This window comes from Marmota monax, unplaced genomic scaffold (genome assembly GCF_021218885.2).
Source record: "Marmota monax isolate L192 unplaced genomic scaffold, Marmota_monax_Labrador192_F-V1.1 WCK01_AAM20220418_F8-fsc00060, whole genome shotgun sequence".
Lineage (NCBI taxonomy): Eukaryota > Metazoa > Chordata > Mammalia > Rodentia > Sciuridae > Marmota > Marmota monax.
Window position 1 is genome coordinate 10,792,201 of NW_026692826.1, and position 22,443 is coordinate 10,814,643.

General features: G+C 58.7%; 1 protein-coding gene across 3 annotated transcripts in view; it reads left to right on the top strand.

Moving 5' to 3' along the window:
• Nfatc1 (nuclear factor of activated T cells 1) overlaps positions 1-20,313 on the top strand; it is a 100,024-nt gene extending 79,711 nt beyond the window's left edge. For all 3 annotated transcript variants that reach the window (XM_046448584.2, XM_046448587.2, XM_046448585.2), the window contains exon 10: positions 18,739-20,313. In XM_046448584.2, the coding sequence (XP_046304540.1) occupies positions 18,739-18,788 (50 nt within the window). In that variant the 3' untranslated portion in view covers positions 18,789-20,313. The remainder of the gene's footprint in view (positions 1-18,738) is intronic.
• Positions 20,314-22,443: the final 2,130 nt, after the last annotated feature.

Here is a 22,443-nt window from a genome sequence, read left to right on the forward strand (position 1 = left end):
GAGCAGCCAGGAGGCAGTCATCGGGCCACAGCAATGGGAAGGGGCACCTAGCAGCAGCTGTAGGTCCTAACAGGGAGTCCTAGTCCAGGGCAGCTGTGCCCATCACCTGCCACGTCCAGTTCTAAACTGCGGCACTGGAGATGTGCAGAGAAGCCTGGAAACACATTCGTCCATAGCCACAGAAGATGCCTCAAGAGGTCTCAAGTGTCAGACTAAGTTGTGGAGAGGAGCGGAGACGTTAAGTCACCTATTATAAATATGTTCAAAGAACTAAAGGGAACTGTATTTAAAGAACTACAGGAAGTGTCACAAACCTGCCTGTCAGATAAAGAACAGCAATAATGAGGTAGATAGAAAGAATTTTTAAAGCGTGAAATAGAAATTTTAGAGTCAGAAAGTACATTGGCGGGCTGGGGTGTGGCTCAGCGCTAGAGCACTCACCTAGCACGTGCAAGGCCCTGGGTTTGATCCTCAGCACCACATAAAAAAATAAATACATGAATAAAATAAAGGTAATGTGTCCAACAATAACTAAAAAAAATACATATTTAAAAAAAGTACATTGGCTAGCCAGGGCAAGGTGGTGCACACCTGTAATCCCCGCAGCTCAGGAGGCTGAGGCGGGAGGATTGCGAGTTCGAAGCCAACCTCAGCAACAGTGAGGCGCTAAGCAACTCAGTGAGACCCCTGTCTCTAGATAAAATACAATATAGGACTGGCTCCGTGGTTGAGTGCCTCTGAGTTCCATCCCTGGTCCCCCCACAAAAGTCCAATGCCTGAAATGTAGAATTTATTAAGAGAGTAGATGACATGTTCAAGCTAGCAGAGGAGAAGAAGCAACACTGTGAAGGTAGATCGACAGACGGTCCAATCCAAGCCGCTGAAGGAGCCCGACATGGGGAAGGCAGCCGGGCGTCGGGCACACACGGTTCGAGCCCTGGAGCAGGGCGGGAGACCAGTGGGGACATGTGGAGGAATAATGGCTGAAAGGGCACAGACTCGATGGGAACATTACTCTGCACATCCAACATAGGTCAGCAAACCCCAAGCAGAATGAAATAAGAGATGGACACCCAGAGACCATCCTGGAGCGGGCGAGGAGGGTCCTCAGGAACAGAGCCTCCTGAGAAAGACCGACGACTTCTCCTCGGGACTGTGGAGGCCAGAGACAGTGGCACGTGTCTCAAAAATGCTGAGAAGATAGCTCCAGGAATTCTGTATCTGGCAAAACAGCTTCAAAATGAAAAGCAAAGTAAAGGTATTTTTAGACAAACAAAGATGCCCGGAGTGCGTTTCTAGTAATCTTGACATCCAAGAAACACTAAGGGAGTCCTTCAGGTTGTGGGTAACTGAGACCCACACTAAGACGGACAAAGCACTGGCAAAGCAATCATATAGGCAAATAGAATGACAGTGTAAACACATTTTAAAATTCTCTTATTCTCCTACCTGATTTAAAGGATAATTGGATAAGACAGTAGCTATTAAAACTATGCTGATGGTCTTATACTGTAAAAGGTGTCATTTGTATAACAGCAACAGCAGAAAGGGGGCAGGGAAGGGAGTTGTATCAGAGCAAATTTGTGGAGAGCCACTCCAAGTACACGCACCTGTAAGTCCTGATGCACCACTGGGATCTGACTCGTGACTCGGTAGTGCCATGACTCATGACTCGGGCTCTTCCCTTGCTCAGATCACAAGGTGTGTCCCTAGGAGTAGACAGCACCCAGAGGGGTTAGCTTACACTTACCTAGTCCTTTGTAAACCCTTGCCTCATTTGAATAGTTTCTCCCCAATAAAAAGGCCCGTCGTGTGCTCCTCATCCTCTTTTTGCATGCTTGCACCCTTTTGGGAGCTGAGGCTAAGGCATGGTTACTGAATCCAAAGAGAAGGTACTTTCTGTGTCTGTGTCTTTATTTAGCTTCAGTTCACTTGGAAGACCCTGACTGGTCATGTTGCATGACACAACACAAATTGTTCTGTATGATTAGAACTAGGTTAGTATTAATATGAAATGGCTCATCTTGAGGAAAATGCATGGTACACTAGAAAGTATATATGTAACATGGAAGAAAGTAATGAAGGCACATGGGAACACACCTCCGAAAATTCCACAAGATGTGGAAAAATAGCAAAATGGCAGGCGTAAGTCCTACCATGTCAATAATCACCCTAAATGTAAAGGAAACACTCCAATAAAAAGATACCGACTGTCAGACAAGGTTTAAAAAAATAAAACAAAATGGGATCCACCTGTATGTTGGCTATAAAAGATATCCTTTAGATTTGAAGACACAAATAAGTGGTAGGTAAAAGTGTGGAAATGGGATATTTTTTTGCAAAGAAACCAACAGTTGCCCTGATGCTTTGGTCAGCTTCCAATGCTGTAACAAAACACCTTGCACATGCTGCTCATGGAGAAGAAGAGCCGTGGTTAGCTCAGCGTGGTACAGTGCAGGGCACCGCACTGCACCACCACCTCTGATGGGGGCCCTCTCTGGGCCACTTTGAACCCCAGCAGATGGGAGTGTGTGTGCCAGAGCTCACAGTGCCAAACTGGAAGATGAAGGGGGGCTGGGCCCCACAGTCCCTTCTGAGGCACCTGCCCAGTGACAGCAAGGACCTCCCATGAGGCCCACCTTTTAATGGCTCCCTTTTCCAATACTACCCCCTGGGAACCAACCCTTTAGCTACAGTGGACCCTTTGGAGACAGAATTAAACCATTTAAACTATAGCCGTGTCAGACAAAGCAGACTCTAAGACAGACGGTGTCACTGCAACAGAGATCGGTGGTGCTGCTCCTTCGTCATTCCCCATTGAACAGGAAGATGGGACGTCACAGACGGACAAGAGAGTTCCACAGCCATGAAACCAAGCTGATGGCAGTGAGGAGACAGACAGACAGCTCAAGAAGGACCACTGGAACCCTCAACAGCTCCTCTTACCAAAGGCAGAACAATCAGACAGATCCACAGGACGTAAAACCCTGAACAAGACCACAACCAGGTCGCCCCGCACAGGGGACCTTCTCCAGTGTAGACTTCCCCCTAGGCCATGAAACAAGCCTTAATAAATTTAATGTTGATTCTGATCCTAATGAAATTAAATGAGGAATCCACAACAGGAATCAGGGAACTTTACCTAGTGATTTAGCCTAGAAATTAATGCTTTTTATATAAACCATGGGTTAAATAAGAAACCTTAGAGAATTGGAAAATACTTTGAACTGAATGAAAATGAAACACAACACATCAAGACTTATTGGATGCAAGGAAAGCAGTACTTAGAAGGGGATTCATAGCTCTAAATGTCTGCGTTAGAAACAAGAAAGTTTTCAAATCAGCAATCTAAACTTTTTCCTTAAAAATGTGGCACACTGAACCCAAAGGAAGCAGAAAGAAAAACCATAAGGAAAGTAGCAGAAGGCAGCAAAGTTGAGGAACAGGAGAAACCAAGGAAATCAAGTCGATTCTTTTAAATGAAAAACAAAATTGGCAGATCTTTAGCTGGCTTGAGCAAGAAAAGTTGGGAATGAAGGGGATGGCCAGCGACTCCTTGTGTATTGAAGGGTCACTGACAGAAGTGACAGCCTAGATAAAATAGAACTGACTCAAGAAGAGATAGAAAGGCCCGAGTGGATCTGACCAAGCAAAGGAAATTAAATGATGATTTAAAATCTTCCCCAAAGACAGTCCCAGGCCCAGAAAACTTCTCTGGTAATTCCATCAAACATTACCAAAAAAAAATCAATTCTAATACTCTAAAATCTCTTCCGGAAAACAGGGCACAAAGAAGCACTTCTCAATTAACTGACCCTTATGCCAAAGTCAGAACAAGAGGTCACAGACAGCCTCCAGACAAATGACCAGGAACCCAGAGCCATAAGCCCCCGTGGAGCAGCAAATTGAATCTAACAAAAATGGGGCACACCCCGTCCCAGAGGGGTGCATTCATCAGTGCGGGGTGGGTCAGCACCTAACACGGGCTGGGTTCGTGGCATGAAGGACAGAGCAGCAGTCCCCTCAGTAGATGTGAGATGGGATACTGACCACATCCAACGTCCTTTGTTTGGGAAGCTCCCATCAAACTTTCAAAGACCCAGAACGGCCCAAACGATTTTGAAACCAAAGAAGGCAGGTGGAGGACTCAGCCTGACTTCACAGCCCTCAGGAGAGCATGCGCTGGCCCCACGGTGGCCAGGGAAGCCGAGTTCCAACCAAGGTGTCAGGCCACTTAGTTGGGGTCAAGGGTAGCCTTTTGAACAAATGGTGCTGGGACAGCTGGACAATTGTATGCAAAACCCGCCCTCCCCGCCCCCACAGCTCAGCATTGGTCAGGACTGAGCTGCACTAACAAGACTTCTCAGGAGATCACTCAGGAGAAAGGCTCAAGACCTTGGCTCCGGCAAACATAATAAACTGAACCTCATCAAAATTCAAAACTTTTGTGCTTCCAAAGACACCCGGGGACAGCGCAGCGACAAGAACAGCCTGGAGGAGCCCTCTGCAGAAGAACTGTCTGGTGAGGCTCACGCCCAGGGCCTTCCAGGACCACTGGCCCCAGTGACGAGACCAGGAGGCCAGCCTGGCCCTGGTGCACAGGGGACCCCACGCCAGCATGGTGCTCATGTGGCCAGTGGGCACAGTCGGGAGCACCTGGCTAGGCGGGACGTGCGGGCCATGCATGACAGGGCATTTTCATCCCTGTGAGGCCCGTGACGTGGCACGCCAACAAAGCCACCTGCCACGCATCTCAGAAGGCACCCCGCCGTGTGCAGTGGCTCATGAATGCAAAGTAAAAACCGTGGTGAGGAGTGGTTTCCCTTCACTAGGGTGGCTGTGCAGGGGACTTGGGGGAGGACATGGAAAATGGGACCCTGGGCAGTGCAGCAGGTTCTGCAGCCCTTGGCAGTATCTTAGGAACCGAAATAGACTCATCCGGGAGCATTGCTTCTACTCCTTGTCCATGTGGGACCTGGACACATCCATCCACAGCAACCAGCCCTCCAGGGTCCACAGGGCTCTGTGCGAGTCTCACTTTCAAAAGGCTGGCGAGCAGATGGGAGATGCAGGGTGCACCCCCCGTGCAGCCAGAGCCGCGGCAGGAGCTGGGCTGAGAGCTGCACACAGGCCACTGCTCCACGTGGGTCTGCGAGCCGCCTGGCAACGAGACACCTCCCGCACCGTGCAGATGCCCTGCAGTGGCCTCATCCAATGGCTGGGAAGCTCAGTGGGCTCACTGAACACGTGGCCCACTGGGACCCACCCGGAGGCGGGCGCCATCCCGTGTGTGAGGCAGCGTCGGGCAGGCCCAGGCTCGGGGTGGGCAGGGCTCGCAGCGATCTCTCAGCGCTCTTGCCACGGCGGCTGCTGTAGGCTTGCAGGTGTGGCCAGCGCAAGACCAGCCTGCCCCCAGCACCATGCATGAAGTCCTGGTCTAAGGACACTGGACCCTTTGGGACAGCCTCCAGGAAGAGCCAAGCCTGCCCCCAGAGTGACAGGCCTTTTCTGGTACTCTGGTGACTCAGCCTCTCCTAGACTGCTCTCTGGGGGGTCTCGCCCCCGTCCTGCGTGCGGCCTGTGTCTGCCTTCTGCCTAGCCAGCTCTGGGAGGCCTGCCTGCGGAATGCCCCTCTCCTGGCCTCATGCCACACGCTGGCACTGACCCCAGGTGCTCAGGCCCAAAGGGTGGCAGCTTCTGAGCTCAGGGCTGGCAGGGGGGAGTCCATGGACAGCCCTCCTGCCCTCACAGGGAGCGAGGACCTGCCTCCAGCACTGTCAGGATGGACAAGGACCCTCTTCGGGGACTTACGTCGGGGGACTCTCAGTCTCCGTTTTGAGAGGCCTGCTGCCAGTCGGCACCTGCGGCCTCCTGCTTTCTGAGGCTGGTGAGGTCTCTGTGTGCTGCCCCAGGCCGGCTGGGGTCGGCCCTGTCCTGAGAACCCCATGACCATTCTCAGGTTCCCTTCTGAAGCAAGAACGCGAGCTCGTGTGCACAGCGAGGGTTGTGGAGGGCCACAGCGGCCTCACAGCCCAGGCCCTGCCCCCAAGCCCAACTACAGGCCCCTGGGTGGCAGGCCCCTGGTTATCGCTCCTAGAGCCAGGTCCCTGGAGGAGCGGGGCTATCAGGCCCCCGCCATCCACCCTGGTGAGGTCTTCCCAGACGCGCCTATCAGGCCTCCCAGCTGCGCGTCTTCAGATATGGCAGGAAGTTGGCCTGGGCAGCAGGCGCTCTGGCTCCAGGAGCCTGGATCTAGTCCCTGGGCCCTCTGGGCAGGTAGCTGCAGGACACAGGGAAAGTTCAGCTGACACGGAGGCCTGCTGGGCCCAGAGCTGCCCGTGGGCTGGTTGGGCCACGGGGCAGGCAGCTCTGCCTCGGGGAGGACCTGTCTACCCTCCTGGGGTCCTGCCTGGAACACACTCAGTGTCTCCGCTCAGCTGTGTGCTGCCAGCAAGCTGACAGGCTCGCGTGTCACTTCCGTGGGAACCTAAGCTTTGAAACAAATTAGACTCTTGTTGACATTGTAATAAAATCAGAAGGGACTGAATAGCTCCGTGAAGGAGAACTCCATGGTTTCTGTGATTTTGGAGCCCTTTCTGGGCTTCCCAGACCCCTGCAGGAACGGTTTCCTCTGGGCAGCTAGCTGGCGGGAGAGCAGGCCGGAGAGGTGGCGGACCCGGAGCACCGCTGGGCCAGGCCAAGCCCGCCGTGGGAGGTGGGCGTTGGGAGGGTGGGCACCGGGCAGCTTTTCACGCACTTCGGGAAGGAGCTCAAAGCACGGGTCAGTTTCTGTCTGCTGATCAGGAGTCTGTGCTGGATTGAAAGAGTTGAAATCGCGTCCAAACCAAGCAGGGGCATTCGTGTGGACCCCCGTGTCCATCTCTGCCTTTCTGTCCCTCTTTCTCTCCATGACTCTTCCCCTCTGTCTTTCCCTCTTTCCTTCTCTGTCTCTCTCTTTCTGCCTCTGGCCACCTCTCTCTCCCTCCCTGTCTCTCTGTCTCTCACGTCCACCTACATTTCAGCACCACGTGGACTGTATGGGTAATCCCTGACCATCTTTTCCTCTGGCTAGGATGGGACGGTGGTTTCCACTGGACCAGCTGCAGCTTCCCTCTTCCTGCCATGCTGGTGTGGAACCAAGTGTGCAGCAGCGTGTGGGTGGAGTCAGGCTTCTCTTCGGAGGTGTGGTGGGTTTACCTGGGCTCCGAGCCAGCGGCTGTGGCCTCCCAGTGAGGCCTGTGTAGTCCCTTCCTGGCCAGGACACTTCCTGTCCCCTCCTTCTACTTCCTGTTTCTCTCCAGGCCGCAGGCAGTGAATCTTGTGGCCTCTGGTCACATGTGCTGATGTCACCTGGCACTCTAGTGGACTGGCTGTCTACCTCAGTGGGCACATGTGTCCAGGGCTGGCCTTGCCACTTTTCTGACCTGAGCATGTGGGGTGGGCAGAGACGGGCAGGGTCTACAGCCTCTCATGCAAGTTGTTGGGTGCAGGGGGCACCAGCTATGGGTGGTGCCCGGCCAAGCATGCTCCCCAGGAGCCAAGGAGAGTCCTGTGGAAAGGCTGTCCTGGGGGCTACTTCTGCAGAAGTCCTCCCCACTGGTCAGCAGAGGCCCCTCTTGGAACCAGCCCTCATTCCCTAGGGATCTGTGTAGTGTCTGTGTTCTTGTCCTGTGACCTGAGCCCTCAACTGTGTCGCTGATGTGGTCTCCGTTCCACAGGACTGGATGCCTTTAGGGTGTTCAGAGCATCCAGATACGGCCTGTCGGTGGGCATGTCCAGCTGCCCACCAGGCAGCACAGGCTGTGCTGGTCACAGGAGAGGAGAAGGCTCTGCAGTGAGGCCCTGAACTCCAGCCTCTGCTTCCTGATGGGCCTGAGGCCATCTCCTGATCTGGGCTCAGAGCCCCAGCTCCTGGGAAGGGGGCCTGAGCGGGCTGTATGGCCCTTTGAGCCCAGACCTGGCAGGAGGGGTCCTAGGAGCTGGGCTTCAGCAAGGCCTGGCCTCCAGTCACCAGGGGCGTGCGTTGGCACCCAAAGTCAATTAGAGCGCCTGTGTGCCGGCGCTGCTGATCTGATTTAGGCCCGAGGAGCGCTCCAGTAATGGGCAATTACCGAGGGCTTAATGGCCCTTTATCTTGAATGCAACTTCCATGCACCTCGTGTGCTTTGATGAATCACTCCTTAGGTGCAGTGTTGGAATAGCCTCCATAAAGATTAATAATTGGCTAATCAATACGAAAATCCAATCTTGGGGTTTTCCGCTCCGGTCAGTGTGTGCGGGAGATGGCGGCTCTGGGCTGCCTGCACATCCCACCTCTTCCCCTCCTTCTCTTCCTCTGTCCTCCTCCTCCTTCCCCTGGCAGCCTCCTGCCGGGGGTCTCCTGTGTCCCCCACACTTTGTGCTTTCCTGGGCAGACCTCTCTGGAAGACAGGAGCAGGGCTTGTGCACTCGGGTGGGCATGACTGGGGGCCTCCTCCAGCAGGGACCCGGCAGTAAGAGTCTCACACCAGGTGCCACTGGCACGGGGACAGGAAGGTGGCCTTTCACAGATGGCCAGCAGGCAGGGTGGCGTGGGCCTCCCTCCCTTGGGGGCTCTTGGGACCACCTGGTGCGCACCAGGGTGAAGGGTGGCCTGCTGAGTGGGCGGGGCCTTGGCGAGGGCTGTGGAGCTGTCCTGGAAGTCCTGCTCTGGGCGCAGGTGGGAGTCTGACCAGCAGTCAGTGGAGAAGTGAGGCGTCCTGGTCTGAGTGTGGAGACCCTGGAGCCAGCAGTGGGCAGCAGGAGGAGGCGGCAGAGCTCACGCCGCAGCCAGGAGTGACGGCGAGGGACGATGGAGGTGCCCTCCGCCCTCATCCTCGAGTGCACCACCGGTGGAGGAAACTCAGAGCTGGGCGGACCTGGGCAAGGCAGGCCCTTGCTGGGCAGGAAAGACTCTGCAAGCGTGCTGGCCCTGGTCTGTGCCTGTGGAGGCCAAGCTTGCAGACCTCAGGCTTCTGCCTCACTTCTGTGTCCCTGAGAGGACAGAGGGCCTGGGCTGTCGCGGGTCTGCTCTCCTCGGGGGCAGGGTGGCTCTCCGCCCCGGCAAGGCAGTGCCCAGACCCTGCGCTGTCAGCCACCGGCCTGGCCTTCCGCACCTTGTCTCTGTGCCATGGCTCAGGAACTCAGCCTGAGAGGCATGGAGTCGCGGTCGTAGCACTTCCGAGGGTGCTGTAGACACTGCATCACTTACCGACACCCAGGTACAGACGGCAGGCCGTGAGCGTCCACACCTGCTGCGACTCTGCACGGGCCTCACAGCCCCCTCAGCACCCACGGGTTGAGCAGTGAGGGGCTGGTGGCCTCTGAGCTGCCTTTGCCCACAGGTGAGCCGGGCGCTGCTAGTGGCCCAGGCTGAGGACCGCGGCATGATGCTGGTTCCCAGGCCCTGCTGTGGGTCCCGCATGGAGGTCACAGCTTGCTCCTCCCGAGGGCAGCTCGGCCTGTGGAGGGCATCTCAATGCCCACACTAGTGATTTCCTCAGGACCTGCCCATGGTGCTCCCCGTCCCTCAGGACTTGCCCCATAGGTGCTCCCCATTCCTCAGGACCTCCCTATGGTGCGCCCCTGTGCCTCAGGCCCTCCCTGTGGTGCTCCCCTCCCTCAGGACATTACCATGGGTGCTCCCTGTGCCTCAGGCCCTCCCTATGGTGCTCCCCTGTGCCTCAGGACCTCCCTGTGGTGCTCCCCCCTCAGGACCTCCCTGTGGTGCTCCCTTCCCTCAGGACCTCCCTGTGGTGCTCCCTTCCCTCAGGACCTCCCTGTGGTGCTCCCTCCCTCAGGACCTCCCTGTGGTGCTCCCTCCCTCAGGACCTCCCTGTGGTGCTCCCCCCTCCCTCAGGACCTCCCTGTGGTGCTCCCCCCTCAGGACCTCCCTGTGGTGCTCCCTCCCTCAGGACCTCCCTGTGGTGCTCCCCCCTCAGGACCTCCCTGTGGTGCTCCCTCCCTCAGGACCTCCCTGTGGTGCTCCCCCTCCCTCAGGACCTCCCTGTGGTGCTCCCCTTTCCTGGGTGTGTGACCTGTTCCCTGACAACCACGTGACTCTACCCCTAGGTACAGAGCAAAGGCACCACTTCTTACTGAAGATTGACAGGTGTCTGAGATACGCGCATAGAGGGGAACTGGAGGGGTCTTCAGGGACGCTGAGGCCCGTGTTCTGCTGTCTCCTCCTCCCAGTCCTGGGCTCCTCAGACCCCGGGTGGCTACCGAGCAGCTGGGAACATGTTGGAGTGTTCTTAGGCAGCAGGTCCGGTGGGATCCAGGCATCTGAACAGGTGCTCGAACACCTCAGCCACCAAGCCCCAGAGACACGTAGCCTGGTCCCTGGGCCATGGGGCACGGGCGCTGTGAAGGCTGAGCATGGTCGGGGTGTGGTGTCCTGGATGCGCCGTGTGCCAGCCAGCAGCCTCTCTGTCCCTGGGTCCGGGCGCCTGCTCTGAAGTGACCTTGGCCTCTAAGGGTGCATTCCTGCCATGCATTGGTGGAGTGGGGGTGGCCCCCGTGCTCACAGGCAAACCGCCTCACAGCCACCTCTGGGGCTGGTGGCTGAGGTGTTCGAGCGCCAAGCCCCACGTCCCCCTCGGCACCTCGGAGGTGCACACCCCAGGCCCTTCCCTCTCGTGAGCACAGCACAACTTGGCCAGGCACGTGGACGTGCAGCAGGGACGGCCTCCTTTGCCTCCTCACGGCTGCATCTTCTAAGGGGGCTGGCACTGCCCACCAGGGGTAGCCTGGGCACAGCAGGGGCCCTGCAGGACCCTGGCCCATGGCCTCTGCTATCCACCCTTCAATGGGGCGGTAAAGAGGGCAGCTGAACCTGTTGGTGACGTGTCTGCTCCTTCCCTTTCTTCTTACAGTAGTGGGGAGCCCACCCAGGATGCCCACCACTGAGCCACAGCCCAGTCCTTTTCATGGTTTTGAGACAGGGTCTTGCTGAGTAGCTGAGGCTGCTCTGAAACTTGCCATCCTCGGGCCTCAGCCTCCCGACAGGCGTGGCCACTCCACCTGGCTTTGTTGGTGCTTCTGCAGCTAGTGCTGGACCACTTGCTGGGCAGGCAGAGGACTTTGCGTGCCCCTAGCTGAGCAGCAGGAGGAGGCCAAAATACCCGCCCGTCCTCTCCTCTTCTCCAGGTCCCTGGAGTTTACGGCAGTTAAAAAGGGCTTTTAATATCTTTATTTTTTACTTGTGTTGGTCCCGTCAGTTTCCTAACGTGGGAGAGTGCCCTGGAACCATGCTGATGGAGGCGATGGCCTGGGCCAGCACTTGCTCAAGGGCATCTGGAGGATGAGCACGGCCTGCGTCACAGGACAGGGCCACGTGGCCACCGCACCCTGCCTCGCTCAGGTTTCCACACGGGGTTTGCACGCCCTGGAGTTTTGGGGCTAAATAGGGAAGCAGCTCTCAAAATGGGAAGCTTCTGCGTCTCGCTCCTCAGGGCCAGCCTACCTGAGGAGGGGCGCGCTTTATTAAAGCTGTGACTTGCTGTCACTAAGTCCCTTACTGTCCCCTTCTCTCCTTCTAAAAATAGCAGGCCCCTGGCGCTGGCCGGTGATGATTGAAAGATTAAGAATAGGCAAAGGCTGGACAGGCGGGGACTCTAGCCTGGACGAGCCGCCCCACAAAGGCTGAGGAGCCGTGCTGTTTCCGAGGCCTCCACAGCTTCTGAAAAGTCCCGGGGACCTCAAGTCTGCATCTTCAGGTCCACGAGGCTTTGGGCCCTCGTGAGCACCCTGGGCCCCGGCCTGCCTCAGGGGCCGGGCGCGCCCTCGGGAGCAGGGGCCACTCCCAGGTGTGCAGGATCAGCAGGCGCACTGCCGGGGGCCAGGGGCAGGACAGAGCACCCTCCTCCTAAGGGCTGTCTCTTCTCCAGGAACTGGAGGCCCTGCACCCTCCCTGCCTCAGGCCAGACAGGCCCGTAGCGGGCACAGCTTCTCCTCCTCTTCCTGTTTTCTGATCTCTAATCTTTGGCTTTGATCACGATATTTCTATGTTCTTAACTCAGATCCACTATTGGACCTTAACTAAGAGTGACCCAAGTCTCAGTGCAGAGCAATGGGAGCTGAAAGGCCTGTGGCACACAGGTGCCCTGGGAGGGGCAGAGGTCCCGCCCGCCGCTCCACAGGGCATTGCTGCCCAAGGAGACCACCAAAGGCCCTGTTCCAGGAGTTCTAGACACTGTGCAGCTTTGCTCAGCAGACGGACCTGGACGCTGCCCGGGAGCAGGATCTCAGAACAGGGGCCAGCCTGCAGCATCTGGGTCTGCTCGTCCAAGAGGGCTGCCACTCAGGGCTCAATTCTGACTTGAGCTGGGAAGGCGAGCAGGTAGCTTTAGTGTTTGTAATTATATTTTATAGGAATGGAAAAGCATGCTCTTCCTGTTTTGTTTTGCTCTCTGAAAAGTTATTTTGGTTTCTCTTAAAAATAAACCTATCCTTGACAACTTGAGGTCTGTGGGGATGTTCGTCTTCCTGTCCATGGTGAAGAGCTGGCAGGTGTGCCCTGCTGCTGCCCGTCTGCCTGGGCAGAGTGTGGCCGAGCACCGGTGTCCCTGTCGGAGGTGACACGCACAGTCCTGTCCTTTGCAGTCAGCTTCGTGGAGGACAGGATAGTGGCGAGGACGTCCTGGGAGAAGCACAGGTGTGGCTGTGTCCACCAGGCGCAGCTGTGTCCTCTGGGCCCGGCCTGCCCCGAGCAGGGACACATACAGTCGTCTGAGCTCCAAGCTGGAGCCAGTGTCACTGAGGGAGGGGGACCTTCCTCTGCATCAGGATGTTTATTTGAGAACTAACACAGCTTTTTTTTTTTTTTTTTGCAAAGAAGGTCCTTATCCGTGTTAATTACACTTTTTTAATGTGGGCTTGAGCCAGGTGTCCAGGGTGGCATTGCTGGACCAGATTTCATATTCTTTAAGCCCAAATCCGGTTTCTAAGAAGCAGGGAAAGCCACCAGGAAGACTGCGGCCTCTCCTGGCGGCTGCTCTCCAAGCCTGAGGCTGGCCCTACCGGCAGCATAGGTACTGCTCAGCTGACCTCTGACCTCGCAAGGCACCGCCTACCCTCGGAGGTCCCACTGAGGGGCAGGGGCAGGTGGACTCCACAGGCACGTGGGGGGGGGCAGGCAGAGGCGGCTCTGCTGCGTCAAACCACCTTTTTCCGCTGTTGGCTGTGGACACCATGGGCTGTATCTGATGACCGGCAGAGAGGAGGCTGCTGTTGACCCGAATCACTCTCTGCACGCTCTCCCCACAGGGGGTTCTCCTCTGCACCGGGGACATCTGCAGACTGCCATAGGCAGGGGCCACAGAGCTGCCCTGTGGCCAGTGTGGGCCACAGGCAGGGCCTTGGCCGTGTGGGACCTAGGCGTGGGGAGCCTTGGCTGTGCAGGGCCTTGGCTTGGATGGGGGTGGCCTTGGCCATATGGGGCCTTGGATGTCGGGGGCCTCATCAGGCGGGGCCTCGGCCATGGGAGACTTCAGCCATGTGGGGCCTTGGCCATGAGGGACCTCAGCCATGGGGACCTTGGCCCCTGGGGACCTTGGCCGTGCGGCTCAGCTATGCTTCCCTTTCCCTTCGAACCCTGTGGCTTCTGCCAGCTACCTGGGCTCCCCTTTCTTTTAGGACAACAGGTGAACTGAACGCTCACCCAAAAGTGCTCGGGCCCGGGACTTTCGCGCAGTGGGCCAGGCACCCACAGGAAGAGCAGCTCCCGCGGGCCGCAGGCTTCCGCGAGTCCCACTGTCCCCATTCCCAAGCACTAATGGGAGGCCACAGAGGACCCTCCCGGCCTGGCGGCCTATAAGCTATATTTAGAAAACCCACAGGCCTCACCTCCTCGTGGGCCCCTCCCCAGGCTGCTCCATGCATTGGGACCTCCTCAGTGACCTCGAATGGAGAGCGGCCTCTCCTGGATGGGAGCTGCAGGTCCAGGCAGGAGCCTCTGCCTTAGCCTGAGCACTGCCCACAGCCCACTCGGTCAGCTGCAGCGGCGGGAGCGGCACCAGCCCTGTCAGTCCCCAGGAGGTGGGGCTGCTGCTCCTCTTACTTGAAGACTGGGTCCGAGTGGTCAGGCCAGCCAGTGGTGTGCAGAGGCAAAGGTCACAGGAGCAGCCCTGGTCTGGCATTGTCCTGGGCACTGGGTCTCAGTGGGTCTCAGCTGGAGTGTGGGCCTCCTGGGGACCCGAGACCTGTCCATGCCTCTGTGTGGCAAGAGCCCCTGAGCCCTCAGGATCCGTCCCTCTCGAGCCTTGGGCGCCTGGCCCAGCTGGGCGAAAGTCCAGGAGGGTCCCAGCTCCAGGCCAGCTGGGCAACTTAGGGAGACCCTTCTCCAGTAAGAAGACCCTTCTCCAATGTGGCTCAGTGGTTCAGAACCAGTGGGTTCCGTCCCCAGGACAAAAACAGAAAAACAAAACAGAACAAAACCCCAGCAGCACTGGGTAGCTCTGGCGCTGAAGGCCCGGGGCCTTCTCTGCCGATGCCCACTCGGACGTGCTCCCCGTCTTGTGGTGGTCCCTCTTCCCATCCTCCCTGGGTGGACTGCTTCTTGCTGCTCAGCAACAGCAGGCTCTCCGCCTGGCCAGTGCAGGTTGGAGAGGGCGAGGGGTCTGCTGCTTTGCATGCAGGGCCGCGTCTGCCCTCCCAGTGCCCGACTGGGAGCCCTCAAGAGGCTCAGCCCAGACGCTGGGCAAGTAAGAAGTTTGCTCATTCCGTAAGATTTGGCTTGATATCCTCAGTCACCTTCAGAAACCAAAGGTTGGGAACGTGTGTGAGCCTTGCTGAGCACGAGGGGCAGGGGCAGGTTGTGCGCCCGTCTCCAGACCACGGGTTCCTTTCATGGGTGAGGTTCTCGGTGTGGTCATGTGCAAGCCGCGAGCGGAACCTGGGGGGCGCCGGGGGTGTCCGCTGCCCTGGCTTCCCTCTCAGCTTTTCCTCCAGGCACTAGAAGGGGAGACTGGGCGAAAGGCTGGGTACCGCACCTAGGACGACCCCACCTCCATGGCCCCTGGCTGTGCGTGGACACCCGACCCTGCAGGCCCCGAACCCGTCCAGGTGTGTGCTGGGGGTGTGGGCGTGTGCAGGGAGGAGACAGGACACACGCAGCCGTGTGCAGCCTGGCTGTGACAGGGATTCTCACTGCCACACACACGTTAGAGAAAAGCAATACTTTCCACCTCGGGAGCAATTTAGAGAAAAAATTGAATCTAAGGGAAAAAACCCTTCTTAATAAGCTGTGCTGTGGTCTAACAGTTGGCCACATCCTGTGGAGGACGTCTAAGTGAGAGGGCAGAGTTCCTCTTTCAGGCGGGTCGTGAGGGTCACATGTCACCTGCAGTTCAAAACACCTCTATAAAGAGAAGCCTTCACGTCGGTGGAAAAGCTGAATAAGAGGGTGGAAATTATCAGTGGAGACAGCGCTGTGGGAACCGTGGGCGGATGCCTGCAGAGGAAGCCACCAGGGCCCAGTGGCAGCCCAGGGCAATGCGGGCCCCAGGGCGAAACCATGACCTCATGGAGAGCCGGCGGGAAGGGGAGCCGGCTGGGGTCCTGTGCCCAGCCTGGCAGCCTGGAGTGCCCGTCCCAGAGTGGGCACGGCCCTGACACCCTCTCTGGACCGTGGCAGAGGTACTGCCACCCTGCTCCAGAGCAGCATGCTCCCCGCCGGCTGCCCACCAGGCCCTGGGGGACCTGGGGAGGTCTTGCACAGCTGGGGGCTGCGGACTCCCTGTGTGCACGCCCAGGACGTCTGCTGGTGCTGCTGGAGAGTGGTACTGCCCGCAGCTGCTGGGGGCGCTGGTCACACTCCTGAACCCTCCAACGGCCTCGAGCCCTCCGGCGCTCTGTGAGGGCACCCACCACTACAAAGCAGAGGCCCCCCGGCCCACCTTGGCCTCCAGCCAGGGCCCCTGGTGGCTGGAGAAGCCCAGCGTCTCCCCAGCCCACCCTGGGTCTCCCTCTGTGGCCCAGGTGCCTCCGAGGGCAGCAGGGAAAGCCCACTCCCTGGCTCTTCCCCTTTCTCCTGACAAGCAGAAGACTCCCAGCTGCTGGCCCATGGTCTCCCTCCGCCATGCCAAGACGCCCCCTGGAGTTTCACACCCCTCCACTCCTTGCCCTGGATCCCTCAGGTCCTGTCACGCCTCCTGTGGCCCACGGCGCCCCCGAGACCCCCTGGGACCTCCAGGAGTACTCCGTGGTCCTTCCTCACACTCCTGCCATGCCTCGCTGCCCCACACTCCCACCCCTGCTGGGCCAGGGTCACCTTTAAGACCCCAACAGCACCTCCGCGCTCCTCCTCTCACCTCCCTCCTCCCCGTCTGGGACTCCTCTCTCCTCCCTTGTTCCTCAGCCTCCGTATCCTCGGTCCTCCCTCCTGTCCTCAGAGCTCCTCTAGCCCGTGCCGCTGGTAGTGGGTCCCTGGCCCACTTCTCCTTCTCCTTGAGGCTGTCCCTGTGCTGTGCACCTGGATGGCCTCACTTCTCCTTCCATGGGGTCTAGCTGCAGGTACCTCAACCCCATGGTCTTCGGCCTCGCGGTGGGCAGCTCATCTCCCCATCATGGTATTTTACATCTCTGTGACACTTTCCCACTTGCAACCCTGGGAGGGTCCCTGGTGCAGGAGCCCAGGGGCAAGGTGTCTGTCCGGCCTCTACCCTGCCTGGAGTCCTGGGGCCAGAGCCGGGTGCACGGGGTGGGCCCGTCGTCCAGTCCTGGATGCCACGCCCCACAGTCCCCCCCTTCTCACCAGCGCATACCCTACCTCGCCCAGGAGCGTGCACCTGTACTGAGTGGGGTGCTGCCTTGTGTGGTGCTGGCACACCTCCCTAGAAAGTACCCCGAAGGCCCTGGGGCTGTGCTCTTCCCCGGCAGCTGGCCCCTGGTGTTGCCGCGCCGGGGCAGAGCACAAGTCAGACGTGCGGCTCTTTCCATAAAGGTGACCGAGTGAGCGAGGAGGGGCGCTAAGCTCTCCCCCTCCACAGCCCTGCCACATGTCCAGCTGCCCCAGCCCAGCTTGGTGCGCAGCACAGCCAACGGGCCAAGGATGACCAAAAGTAAAACCCTGGGCTCCAACAGACCTGCGGCCCACTGTACCCAAGAGACCGCGTCCTGCCTGCCAGGAGCCTCTGCCGGTACCCACAGGGCCACAGGACCTACACCCACACACCCGAGTGTCAGGGGCTAAGGAGCTGCCCGGTGTACTCGGGGACAAGTTGAGTCCTGAAGGCTGCTCTGTGCCCAGCTTGTGAGCCCTGGCCCTGCTCTGTCCTCACAGCAGCGGACAGAGCCTGCTGCCTCCTGAGCTCTGCCACGTCGGGCTGAGCTCTCCAGAGTGCGGCAGGCGTCCTGTGCCCAGGGCCCCTCCTGCACCTCCAGGCAGGGCCAGGCCTGGCTGCTCCAGCGAGCTCCGGGACAGGGCCATGGAAGGAGCAGGGAGACAGGCCTCGGAGCCGTGGTGTGTGCAGCCAGGTCCCCCCTCTTATCAGTTCCCATGACACACTTCCTGGTTCCCAACTGCCTTCTGTTACTGTTGTCCTTAGGAGCAGTGGGGTGTTGAAAGGGGGCTTGGGGAAGGGGGGTGATGAAATTCTTGCCCGCTGGTGGCTCCAGGAAGCTGCCCTCAGACAGGCCGGGCCCCTGACAGCGTGAGGGTTTATCTGGGTGCAGGCCTCCAGCCTGTGGGGAAGGGAAACCCGGGCAGTTCCGTGACGTCAGTGCAGGCCCCCCACCTCCAAACGCCGCCAGGAAAGGCTGGTGACAGCCTGCCAGAGGACGTTCCTATCTCAGTGCAGATCAGGTGGCCAGCAAGGGAGGTGGGGGAGAGAGGGGGGTTGTGCCGCCCCCTGGCCACGCCCTTGCCAGCTTCTCTCATTTCCTGCCCATTTGCCAAAAATCACACACTGACCGTGGCCATCGCTGGCCTTCGGGGACACTGTAGCTGACCATCTATAGGAAACAGACATGAAGGAGCAGCCAGGCTTCAGAGACAACCCTGCTCTCTTGGCCAAGGGCGTGCTCTGGGGGGACTCTTGTGTTGGCTCCTGGACAGAGGAGTCGCTCTGCACCTAGGCAGGTTGGCCCCTGTGCCAGGGCCCTGAGGCAGCACTGCCACTCAGAGCCTTTACCACTGTGCAGGCGTCAGGACAAGGCTGAGAGCCACCCGCCAGGCCAGGCAGGACAACCTCAGGACCCCAGGGCCAGGCAGGTCAACCTCAGGACCCCAGGGCCAGGCAGGTCAACCTCAGGACCCCAGGGCCAGGCAGGACAACCTCAGGACCCCAGGGCCAGGCAGGTCAACCTCAGGACCCCAGGGCCAGGCAGGTCAACCTCAGGACCCCAGGGCCCGGCAGGTCAACCTCAGGACCCCAGGACCCGGCAGGTCAACCTCAGGACCCCAGGGCCAGGCAGGACAACCTCAGGACCCCAGGGCCAGGCAGGACAACCTCAGGACCCCAGGGCCAGGCAGGACAACCTCAGGACCCCAGGACCCGGCAGGTCAACCTCAGGACCCCAGGACCCGGCAGGTCAACCTCAGGACCCCAGGACCCGGCAGGTCAACCTCAGGACCCCAGAACCCGGCAGGGAAGGGGAGGGAGAGGCCTCTCTCCAGTGGACGTGCAGATGAGAGGCACGGCAGAGAGCATCTGGAGTCCCCCTGTGTGGGCCAACTGTGGCCTCTCCTTCCCTTACCCTTCTTCTCTCTGTTTCTTTCAGTAAATGAAATCATACGCAACGACCTCTCCGGCACGGAGCCTCACTCCTAGACTGTGGGGAGCTGGCAGCAGCAGTGGGGTCGGCGCCACCCCGACAGCCGAGCTCCCGTGCAGGCTCCTGACCACGGGCCTGACGCGGCTGGTGCCACTCAGACTCTGACTTCTGACACAAGGGGCTGATGACTGACTGCGTTGCGTGTTCAACAACGAGCTCTATCAGGGGCTGCGTGCCTCCTGCGGGGAAAGCCCTCCAAGAGAACTGTGGGCGGCAGGAGGCCAGCCCCGGACCTCAGCACTGGAAGTGCCTTGTCTAATCAGACCACGTGGTGTCGTGGAGTTGAGCGTTGGATTTGCTACCACGAGTATTTGTAGGAGCGAAAACACTTGCTATGGGGCTTTATCCTTTGTGTGTTAGGGGTCTGGCCAGCTGGGCTGTGAGAGAAACCCAGCCCCCCACGGCTCCCCGCTTCCTCCAGCGTCTCCTGGGCTGTGTCCCCCCTGCTGCCTCAGCCCTGCACGTCTCTGCTCTGTGTGACTAACTCGTAGGATTTTAATAGGAGCATGCTGGGGTCTTAATTTCTAATATGGTTTTGAAGAAAGCACAAAGAGGCTGAATGGCTCAAGGTAGAGTATTGGACAAAAAAGACACCGTCTGTCCGAGGCGGGTCTGTGTCTGCATGCCTGTACATAGACCACCATATGCTTATGTGTTCTTGGTAAGTGACAGACAGGGTGGCCAGTGTGGGCTGGCAGGGCCTCCACATTGGAATAAGCAGCATCTGTTTTGGAGAATGCACCCGAGAGTCCAGACCCACCTTCCAGCACCTTCCATTGGGTCTGCCACCCAGCACACGTGGCATTTTCTCGTCTCACACAGTTAGAGCACTTTAGAGCCCCAGGGAGGTGCATTCAGACACCGGCAGGTTACCACGTGGCAAAGTCAGAAAGTCGTTGTAAATACCATTACGAAGGGAGTGTAACATATTTGTCAATTATAGACTTGTCATTCACAGAAGCCTTATAGTCTCTGCTTCTAGGAAAAGTTACCCAAAGCAGCGTTTTCAAAGCGGCCACATGCAGGCTGTCTTCAGATCAGTCGCAGCTGCAGTCGGGTGCCTGGGGCCCCCCTGCTGCATCTCTACAGTTAGCAGGTCCTGGCAGTGACCTCCTCTCAACCAAAGAGCACGTTGACGGAAGCAGGGCCATCCTTCCCTGTGCCTTAGCAGTCGTCGCCCCCTTGTGGAGTAGACCCGAACTGACCATGGGTGGAGATCAGGTTGCAGGCTCGCCAGGCACCATCTCTATGTCCATCTTCAAGGCCGTCCTGCCTCTTCCAACCCGCAGAGAAACAGCTTCGAGAGCCATATCTGCCCTGGGAGGCCGTGAGGAGCTGACTGCAGCCTGGAGCACGGCACTCGCCCCCCGCAGCCTGCTGCTGACCCTGTATCTAGCGCACCGCAGTTGCATGAGCTGTTTCGTAGTAGGCTGTCATGTGAAAGGAAACGTTTGAGATCTGTGTCTGCTCTCCTTGTAGTTAGAAAACGGATCCAATAAAGTGGTATTTTTTGCTGGACAATCTCAGTCTGAGAGTGATTCATTGCTCATGGAAAATTCTACTTTGTTCTCTGTGGCACTCGTGGGAAGTTTCCTGAGATGGGCTTTGCTGGGGAAGCAGCTGCTGTGTGCTCACTGAAGCAGAAGGAAGCACGCCTTGCCGTCGGGTTGTTCCCCTTCTTCCTAATGCTTGTGAAGGAAGCCTGCTGGAAGTCGGCGGCAAGGCAGGGTAGAGTTTGCAGGAGCCCTCAACAGAGATGCGCAGTGCTTGCCCCGGCCAGGTGGAGAAGGGACTCGTGCTGATGCCAAGTATTTGTGTTCAGAGAAACATCCTGGGCGAGGCTTGGGCCACACACACTCCCCTGGAGCTGAGGTGGCTCCCTGGTGCCTGGCGAGCCACCTGCCAGCTGCACTCTCACCCGTGCCCATGCAGAGCGTCCAGGCATCCACCGAGCAGGTGGGCGCCAGGGCCTCCCCAGCACATCTTCTGAAAGAACGTGTGGCCTTCAGAGCTTTACCAGGCGCAGAAGCTCCGCCGCCCTGCTGAGGGGTCTGCAGACTGATCATGCTAGAGAGGTCCCCAGCACCCAGAGCAGGCAGAGGCACCCGCTGCCAGGCCCCCCGACACTGCTGGAAGTAAGCACTGCAGGAACCTCACAGCCCCGTCCGGAATGGAGTGTCAGGGGCCAGCAGGTGGCAGGTGCCGGCTGAGCTTTCCCACCCTCTAGGCCAGCAGGGAGCCCCAGGATGGAGCGGCCGGCCAGGAACCTCCAGAGAGCCTCCCTCAGCCTCCCTTGCCTTGGAAACCGAGGTGAAGACCACCCTGAAACCAGCCATGGTACAGCAAGTGATTCCGGGGCCTTCTGTGCTTCCACCGCTGTAGTTTGAATCTAGTTCTGAGATATTGTCATCACCTCAGGAGAAGGGAAAAGCTCACCCCTGCCTCCTCCTCCCCAGCCCGAGCCACTGGTGACTGCTCTGCAGATCCCCAGGCCTAGAGGGGCCGAGGGGAGCCCCGCAGCAGGGGCCTGAGCCTGCCCTTGGCCCCGCCCCGGACTGGCCTGCCTCTGCCTGTCAGTGCTGCACACCTGTCCCCAGCCACAGGGCCACACGTGGACAGGTGCTTCTGCCCTCGGCTGCCTGTGTGGGACTGGAGTGCCCAGGGCCAGCAGCTGGAGGCTCCCCGTGTGGCTTGTGAGTGCTCACGCCCAGGACAGGCCCCCACTCTCTGACCTAACTTGGAATGATGTATGTGAAGCACATGGTGTTTATGATTTATATGCCAAAACAATCAGATCAGGTCTGTGATGACTGAGCATTCCCTTAGACCCCCTTCGTGCCCATGTGTGGCTACGCCCAGCAGCACCCACCCACCGTAGGTTTCTGCCGGGAAGCTAGACACCCGATCCGAGTGAGTGTGAGTCGCCCCGATGGTGCCAGGGGCCAGGAAACACACACACTGACCCAGCAGACGGCAGAGGCTGGGCCAGGCCTGCAGCAGCCAGCAGCAAGGCCAGCGTGGGTCCCAACGATGGCACTGCTGTTGCCAGCAGAGCCACCCAGCTCTGACTCCCTGCCTTGCAGCTCAGAGCTGCTTCTACGCTGTGTGGTCAGAGCACCTGCCATCCTCCCCGTCACTGTGGGACTTGTCCCCTTCTTTGACACAAGGAAGAGCCAGCTCCTTCTCAAAGTGCCTGAGCAAACCAGGAGCTGCCTGCTGCTAACGCGCTTATCCAGCAGCCATCCCTCTTTCCCGAGAAGGAGCAAACATGCTGGTAAGGGTCTCTTCTGGGGGTAGCCTGAGTCACCTCTGGAGGGAAGACGCTCAATGCCCTAAGCCAAGGGCCTTCAGCTCCCCTCAGGCCGTTGCTTCGGCAGCTCTGGCCGGGCCTGGGCTGGAGGAGACTGCCCTCCCAGGGAGGGGCTGCCACAGCCACAGCAGCCTCTCAACCCAGCGTGCCCTCCAACTGCCCATCTGCTGGCTCAGGGGCCTCTGCAGGGCTTCCGGGTTGTGTGCATGCCACAGGCCCCCAGAAGTGCCCCAGAGCTCCCCTCCCCACGACTGTCAGGGTGGGACGGTTCCTCTGTGGAGCAGAGCAGGTCCCATGTGGCACGCAGGGAGCTGCTCGTGCTCTGCCCTTTGCCACCCCTG